General features: G+C 54.7%; 1 protein-coding gene across 1 annotated transcript in view; it reads left to right on the top strand.

The window, feature by feature from the left end:
• Positions 1-8358, top strand: part of LOC142922667 (organic solute transporter subunit alpha-like) — a 22329-nt gene extending 13971 nt beyond the window's left edge. Inside the window, exon 5 of the mRNA XM_076063500.1 lies at positions 3181-8358. Coding sequence (XP_075919615.1) covers positions 3181-3362 — 182 coding nt within the window. The 3' untranslated portion in view covers positions 3363-8358. The remainder of the gene's footprint in view (positions 1-3180) is intronic.
• The last annotated feature ends 673 nt before the right edge of the window (positions 8359-9031 follow it).

The raw sequence follows: 9031 nt of genomic DNA, 5'->3' as shown, positions 1-9031 counted from the left end.
CGGAACCCGTCCAGTGGTCCAGACTGTTGTTATGATGTCATATAGGGCAGTCTGTGCACAAACGCCACCCTCCTTCAGCATTTCGCTTGGGAGATCATCTCTGCCCGCTGCCTTTCCTGGTCTCAGACTCCGGATCGCCTTCAGTACTTCCTCAACAGATGGCACCTCAGCCAGCCACTCACAGGGGGTGACTTCTTCCAATATTTGAGGCACCGCAGCCTCAGCAGGGTCATCCTCACTTTGTGCCACGATGTTTTCCTGGCTGAGGGATTTTCCCTCCCCCAGGACCTCACAGAAATGTTCAGCAAATCTGCAAACCTGTTCCTGGGGGTCGGAGATTGGATCACCGTTTACCCCCCTAATGATGGTAATAGGTGTGGCGCTGCAGGTTACTTTTTTGATGGAGTTAAATAGAGATTTGTGTTCACGGGCCACTGAGGCAGACTCCATCTCCTCAGCAACCCGCGACCACCACCCATCCTTGCAGCGCCTCACGGCTCTCAGAACCTCTGAGCGAAGGCTGCGGTAAGCCTCCTCATTCTCTGACATGGGATTCTGTAGCCGATGACAGTGGGCCTGTCGCTTTTTCTCAACCATCCTGAACACCTCCTCTGTCAGCCAGGGTCTCTGGGGAGGTCTGGACCGCGTACCCAAAGCAGCCATTGCAGCTGCATGAGTCACTGTCCTAAACCTCGCCCATTTACCCTCGACATCAGGAGGAGTGGGGGACGATGCCGATGCCAACCACAGCCGCAAGCGATGATGAAATTCTCGCTCGCAACTTTCATCAGATAACTGAGACCAGGCCACTTTAGGTTGGAATGGGGTCCTGGGTGTACACCCACCACCGGAGTGGAAGAATGGCAGGCACATCTTACAGATGACAAGTCGATGGTCAGAGGGCAGATCAGCTCCATGGTAGGTCCTGGTGTCAAGGACATGGGATCGCATCCGCTGGTCCATCACTATGTAGTCCAGCAGCTGTTCTTGCTTGGACCCAGCATGCATCCATGATGTTGTGTGGATGCGCCGATGCCGGAACAGCGTGTTGGTAATTACAAGCCTATGGGCTGCACAAAAATCTAGCAGCCTCCTACCGCTGTTATTGAGCTGATCTGGCCCATGCCCTCCAATCACTCCAGACCAGGTGCCAGCATCATGACCAACTCGGGCATTGAAGTCACCCAACATGATGACTCTATCCCGAGGGGCCACTTTAGCCAGCACCTGTGACAGGAGGTCATAGAAGGCATCTGACTCATCAGCTTTGCCTGCATCCCTCCACGGATGTTCGTCTTCGGTGGGGGCATAAGTAACCACGACCACCACTCCTCGCCTCCGGTTGATGGGAAGGTGAGCCCAAAGTATCCTGGGGCTTACAGCTTCCCACACCTCACCGCCACGCTCCCACGCCCCCTTCATTCTTTTGTTTAAGTGAAGAGCCACACCCTGTTGTTTGGCAGTCTGCTGCCCCGAGTAGAGGACTGTCCACCCCTCATGGTGGCAGGAGCCAGAACCGGTCCACCGGACCTCCTGAATGCCACAGAGATCCAGGCGGTACCGGTCCAGCTCCGGACAGAGGAGTGGCAGCCTCTCCTCCGCAGTGAGCGTTCGAACATTCCACGTGGCCACACGTAGTGGCTTTTCGTTGTTTCTGGAGGAGCCCCGGGGGTAGAGATTGAATCTCCTGGCTCCGCCAATTGGGGTTTGGCCAGGAGACGTCATAGACGCCTGGCCCCCCGGGGCCTCCGGCACAAGCTTATTAGTTACATATTTCAGTTTAACTCGTGGTTTCGTGGTAATTAATTGAAGGTGGAGGGGTTACCAGCCCCTCGCACCCGTCCAGATCTCCTGTTTAGCCCCTGTGGTGGTCACAGACGCCATGAGGGGAGGAGCCAATCGGAATTGGCCCTCCCCCCACAGCACTGTCCACGACAGAGTTGCCCGTCCGGCACCGCGAGGAGGTACGGGGTTGTTTTGCACCCACCCACCCACCCACTCACTCATTCACCCACCCACCCACTCACCCACCCACCCACCCATGCACTCACCCACTCACCCACCCACTCACCCACCCACCCACCCACTCACTCACCCACCCACTCACCCACTCACTCACTCACCCACCCACCCACTCACTCACCCACTCACTCACCCACTCACTCACACACCCACCCACCCACTCGCTCACCCACTCACTCACTCACTCACCCACTCACCCACCCACTCACCCACTCACCCACCCACTCCCCCACTAACCCACTCACTCACCCACCCACTCACCCACACACCCACCCACTCACCCACCCACCCACTCACCCACCCACTCACCCACCCACCCACTCACCCACCCACTCACCCACCCACCCATCCACTCACTCACCCACCCACCCACCCACTCACCCACCCACCCACCCACTCACTCACCCACCCACCCACCCACTCACCCACTCACTCACTCACCCACCCACCCACCCACTCACCCACCCACCCACCCACTCATCCACCCACTTACCCACCCACCCACTCACTCACTCACCCACTCACCCACCCACCCACTCACTCACCCACCCACCCACCCACTCACCCACCCACCCACTCACCCACTCACCAACCCACCCACCCACCCACTCACCCACCCACCCACTCACCCACCCACCCACTCACCCACCCATCCACTCACTCACCCACTCACCCACCCACCCACTCACTCACTCACCCACTCACCCACCCACCCACTCATCCACCCACTCACCCACCCACCCACTCACTCACTCACCCACTCACCCACCCACCTACTCACTCACCCACCCACCCACTCACCCACCTACCCACTCACCCACTCACCAACCCACCCACCCACCCACTCACCCACCCACCCACTCACTCACCCACCCACCCACTCACCCACCCATCCACTCACTCACCCACCCACTCACCCACTCACCGACCAACCCGAAGCCACTCTTCCAAAATGTGCCACCATCCCCCAAACCCCAACCCCCCCTCCCTCCCACGAGTTCACACCTCTGAGAAGAAGTCTCAAAATCATTTCACTTAAAAAAAAAATTCTTCGCGTTTCGTTTTGAACTCCGATGAAAAACCCCCAACCGACCCATCAAACCACCGTCCATAATTTCTCCTGCACGGTCACCACGCCGCCTGCCCTCACCCCTGGAGGCATGAACCAGCAGCTGCTCGTCGTGGAGATGTTCCTGGTGGCGCTCGTCTCGCGGGGCGTTTACAGACGACGCTACGACGCAGTCGCGGTTACGGCGGAGGCGTCGAAACTGGGCGCCGGGGGCGGAGGAGAGGGAGGAGCGGAGAACGGATCCAGGGGCGACGTCATCGTCCGCACGTGACACCACAGCAGCAGCGTCATCAGCATCAGCAGCAGTATCAGCAGCAGCATCAGCAGCATCATCATCGTCATCAGCAGCATCATCATCAGCAGCAGCATCACCATCAGCAGCAGCATCATCATCACACCCCCCACTCAGTCACTCATCCACGCGCTCACCTAGTCACTCACCCATCTAGCCACTCACCTAGTCACTCACCTAGTCACTCACCTAGTCACTCACCTAGTCACTCACCCATCTAGCCACTCACCTAGTCACTCACCTAGTCACTCACCTAGTCACTCACCTAGTCACCCACCTAGTCACTCACCCATCTAGCCACTCACCTAGTCACTCACCTAGTCACTCACCTAGTCACTCACCTAGTCACTCACCCATCTAGCCACTCACCTAGTCACTCACCTAGTCACTCACCTAGTCACTCACCCATCTAGCCACTCACCTAGTCACTCACCTAGTCACTCACCTAGTCACTCACCTAGTCACCCACCTAGTCACTCACCCATCTAGCCACTCACCTAGTCACTCACCTAGTCACTCACCCATCTAGCCACCCATCTAGCCACTCACCTAGTCACTCATCTAGTCACTCACCTAGTCACTCACTCACCTAGTCACTCACCCATCTAGCCACTCACCTAGTCACTCACTTAGTCACTCACCTAGTCACTCACTCACCTAGTCACTCACCCATCTAGCCACTCACCTAGTCACTCACCTAGTCACGCGCTCGCCTAGTCACTCACCCATCTAGCCACTCACCTAGCTACTCACCTAGTCACTCACCCACCTAGTCACTCACATAGTCACTCACTCACCTAGTCACTCACCCATCTAGCCACTCACCTAGTCACTCACTTAGTCACTCACCCATCTAGCCACTCAACTAGTCACTCACCTACTCACTCACCTAGTGACTCACCCACCTAGCTACTCACCTAGTCACTCACCCACCTAGTCACTCACCTAGTCACTCACTCACCTAGTCACTCACCCATCTAGCTACTCACCTAGTCACTCACCCACCTAGTCACTCACCTAGTCACTCACTCACCTAGTCACCTAACTAGCCACTCACCTAGTCACGCGATCACCTAGTCACTCACCCATCTAGCCACTCACCTAGTCACTCACCTAGTCACTCACTCACCTAGTCACTCACCCATCTAGCCACTCACCTAGTCACTCACATAGTCACTCACTCACCTAGTCACTCACCCATCTAGCCACTCACCTAGTCACTCACTTAGTCATTCACTCACCTAGTCACTCACCTAGTCACTCACCTAGTCACTCACCCATCTAGCCACTCACCTAGTCACTCACCTAGTCACTCACCTAGTCACCCACCTAGTCACTCACCCATCTAGCCACTCACCTAGTCACTCACCTAGTCACTCACCCATCTAGCCACCCATCTAGCCACTCACCTAGTCACTCGCCTAGTCACTCACCTAGTCACTCACTCACCTAGTCACTCACCCATCTAGCCACTCACCTAGTCACTCACCTAGTCACTCACCTAGTCACTCACTCACCTAGTCACTCACACATCTAGCCACTCACCTAGTCACCTAGTCACACGCTCGCCTAGTCACTCACCCATCTAGCCACTCACCTAGCTACTCACCTAGTCACTCACCCACCTAGTCACTCACATAGTCACTCACTCACCTAGTCACTCACCCATCTAGCCACTCACCTAGTCACTCACTTAGTCACTCACCCATCTAGCCACTCAACTAGTCACTCACCTACTCACTCACTCACCTAGTGACTCACCCACCTAGCTACTCACCTAGTCACTCACCCACCTAGTCACTCACCTAGTCACTCACTCACCTAGTCACTCACCCATCTAGCTACTCACCTAGTCACTCACCCACCTAGTCACTCACCTAGTCACCTAACTAGCCACTCACCTAGTCACGCGATCACCTAGTCACTCACCCATCTAGCCACTCAGCTAGTCACTCACCTAGTTACTCACTCGCCTAGTCACTCACCCATCTAGCCACTCACCTAGTCACTCACATAGTCACTCACTCACCTAGTCACTCACCCATCTAGCTACTCACTTAGTCACTCACTTAGTCATTCACTCACCTAGTCACTCACCTAGTCACTCACCTAGTCACTCACCCATCTAGCCACTCACCTAGTCACTCACCTAGTCACTCACCTAGTCACGCACCTAGTCACCCACCTAGTCACTCACCCATCTAGCCACTCACCTAGTCACTCACCTAGTCACTCACCTAGTCACTCACCTAGTCACTCACCCATCTAGCCACTCACCTAGTCACTCACCTAGTCACTCACCTAGTCACTCACCCATCTAGCCACTCACCTAGTCACTCACCTAGTCACTCACCTAGTCACTCACCTAGTCACTCACCTAGTCACCCACCTAGTCACTCACCCATCTAGCCACTCACCTAGTCACTCACCTAGTCACTCACCTAGTCACTCACCCATCTAGCCACCCATCTAGCCACTCACCTAGTCACTCACCTAGTCACTCACCTAGTCACTCAATAACCTAGTCACTCACCCATCTAGCCACTCACCTAGTCACTCACCTAGTCACTCACCTAGTCACTCACTCACCTAGTCACTCACCCATCTAGCCACTCACCTAGTCACTCACCTAGTCACGCGCTCGCCTAGTCACTCACCCATCTAGCCACTCACCTAGCTACTCACCTAGTCACTCACCCACCTAGTCACTCACATAGTCACTCACTCACCTAGTCACTCACCCATCTAGCCACTTACCTAGTCACTCACTTAGTCACTCACCCATCTAGCCACTCACCTAGTCACTCACCTACTCACTCACTCACCTAGTGACTCACCCACCTAGCTACTCACCTAGTCACTCACCCACCTAGTCACTCACCTAGTCACTCACTCACCTAGTCACTCACCCATCTAGCCACTCACCTAGTCACTCACCTAGTCACTCACCTAGTCACTCACTCACCTAGTCACTCACCCATCTAGCCACTCACCTAGTCACCTAGTCACGCGCTCGCCTAGTCACTCACCCATCTAGCCACTCACCTAGCTACTCACCTAGTCACTCACCCACCTAGTCACTCACATAGTCACTCACTCACCTAGTCACTCACCCATCTAGCCACTCACCTAGTCACTCACTTAGTCACTCACCCATCTAGCCACTCAACTAGTCACTCACCTACTCACTCACTCACCTAGTGACTCACCCACCTAGCTACTCACCTAGTCACTCACCCACCTAGTCACTCACCTAGTCACTCACTCACCTAGTCACTCACCCATCTAGCTACTCACCTAGTCACTCACCCACCTAGTCACTCACCTAGTCACTCACTCACCTAGTCACCTAACTAGCCACTCACCTAGTCACGCGATCACCTAGTCACTCACCCATCTAGCCACTCACCTAGTCACTCACTCGCCTAGTCACTCACCCATCTAGCCACTCACCTAGTCACTCACATAGTCACTCACTCACCTAGTCACTCACCCATCTAGCTACTCACCTAGTCACTCACTTAGTCATTCACTCACCTAGTCACTCACCTAGTCACTCACCTAGTCACTCACCCATCTAGCCACTCACCTAGTCACTCACCTAGTCACTCACCTAGTCACTCACCTAGTCACCCACCTAGTCACTCACCCATCTAGCCACTCACCTAGTCACTCACCTAGTCACTCACCTAGTCACTCACCCATCTAGCCACTCACCTAGTCACTCACCTAGTCACTCACCTAGTCACTCACCCATCTAGCCACTCACCTAGTCACTCACCTAGTCACTCACCTAGTCACTCACCTAGTCACCCACCTAGTCACTCACCCATCTAGCCACTCACCTAGTCACTCACCTAGTCACTCACCTAGTCACTCACCCATCTAGCCACCCATCTAGCCACTCACCTAGTCACTCACCTAGTCACTCACCTAGTCACTCACTCACCTAGTCACTCACCCATCTAGCCACTCACCTAGTCACTCACCTAGTCACTCACCTAGTCACTCACTCACCTAGTCACTCACCCATCTAGCCACTCACCTAGTCACTCACCTAGTCACGCGCTCGCCTAGTCACTCACCCATCTAGCCACTCACCTAGTCACTCACCTAATCACTCACTCACCTAGTCACTCACCCATCTAGCCACTCACCTAGTCACTCACATAGTCACTCACTCACCTAGTCACTCACCCATCTAGCCACTCACCTAGTCACTCACTTAGTCATTCACTCACCTAGTCACTCACCCATCCAGCCACTCACCTAGTCACTCACTTAGTCACTCACCTAGTCACTCACCCATCTAGCCACTCACCTAGTCACTCACTTAGTCAATCACTCACCTAGTCACCCATCTAGCCACTCACCTAGTCACTCACCTAGTCAATCACTCACCTCGTCACCCATCTAGCCACTCAGCTAGTCACGCGATCACCTAGTCACTCACCCATAAAGCCAGTCACCTAGTCACTCACTGACCTAGTCACCCATCTAGCCACTCACCTAGTCACCCAACTAGTCACTCACCTAGTCACCCACCTAGTCACTCACTCACCTAGTCACTCACCTAGCCACTCACCTAGCCACTCACCTAGCCACCCACCTAGTCACCCACCTAGTCACTGACCTAGTCACCCACCTAGTCACTCACTCACCTAGTCACTCACCTAGTCACCCACCTAGTCACTCACCTAGTCACCCACCTAGTCACTCACTCACCTAGTCACTCACCTAGTCACTCACCTAGTCACCCACCTAGTCACTCACCTAGTCACCCACCTAGTCACTCACTCACCTAGTCACTCACCTAGTCACTCACCTAGTCACCCACCTAGTCACCCACCCACTTCCTCCTCTCTCACTATAATTCGAGGCATTCCTCACCGCCACCATGGTCTATCCACTGCTGGTTGATTATCAACAGCGGCGGATTCTGTAGCACCCATTAAAGATGAGAAATTGAGACGGAGCTCGCTCGTGCCTCGCTGTTGTCCGACGTTCCGTGCTTGCACCTTGCTGGGTTCAAAATGGCCGTGTCCACCCCGCAAACCCCCTCCCCCAGGCCTAACCACATCCACCCCTCACCCCCTGTGGGCTGGGTCACGCCACTAGTGGGCGGGGTTACGTCACTAGTGGGCGGGGTTACGTCACTAGTGGGCGGGGTTAACCGACCTGTGGGCGGGTTTACCCCGCTAGTGGGCGGAGTTAACCGACCTGTGGGCGGGGTTACCCCACTAGTGGGCGGGGTTAACCGACCTGTTGTTAGTGAGGGTTCTTAAAGGGACCCTGCTTGAGTAAGAGGGTTCTTAAAGGGACCTTTGGTGAGTGAGAGGGTTCTTAAAGGGACGCTGCTTGAGTGAGAGGGTTCTTAAAGGGACCCTGCTTGATTAAGAAGGTTCTTAAAGGGACCCTGCTTGAGTAAGAGGGTTCTTAAAGGGACCCTGCATGAGTAAGAGGGTTCTTAAAGGGACCCTGCTTGAGCAAGAGGGTTCTTAAAGGGACCCTGCGGTGAGTGAAAGGGTTCTTAAAGGGACCCTGCTTGAGTAAGAGGGTTCTTAAAGGGACCCTGCTCGAGTAAGCGGGTTCTTAAAGGGACCCTGCTTGAGTGAGAGGGTTCTTAAAGGGACCCTGCATGAGTGAGA

This window comes from Petromyzon marinus, unplaced genomic scaffold (genome assembly GCF_048934315.1).
Source record: "Petromyzon marinus isolate PM22_M1 ecotype Great Lakes invasive population unplaced genomic scaffold, UKy_Petmar_22M1.pri1.0 PM_Scaffold_138, whole genome shotgun sequence".
Taxonomy (NCBI): Eukaryota; Metazoa; Chordata; class Hyperoartia; order Petromyzontiformes; family Petromyzontidae; genus Petromyzon; species Petromyzon marinus.
This window is presented reverse-complemented; position numbering and strand designations above follow the sequence as displayed.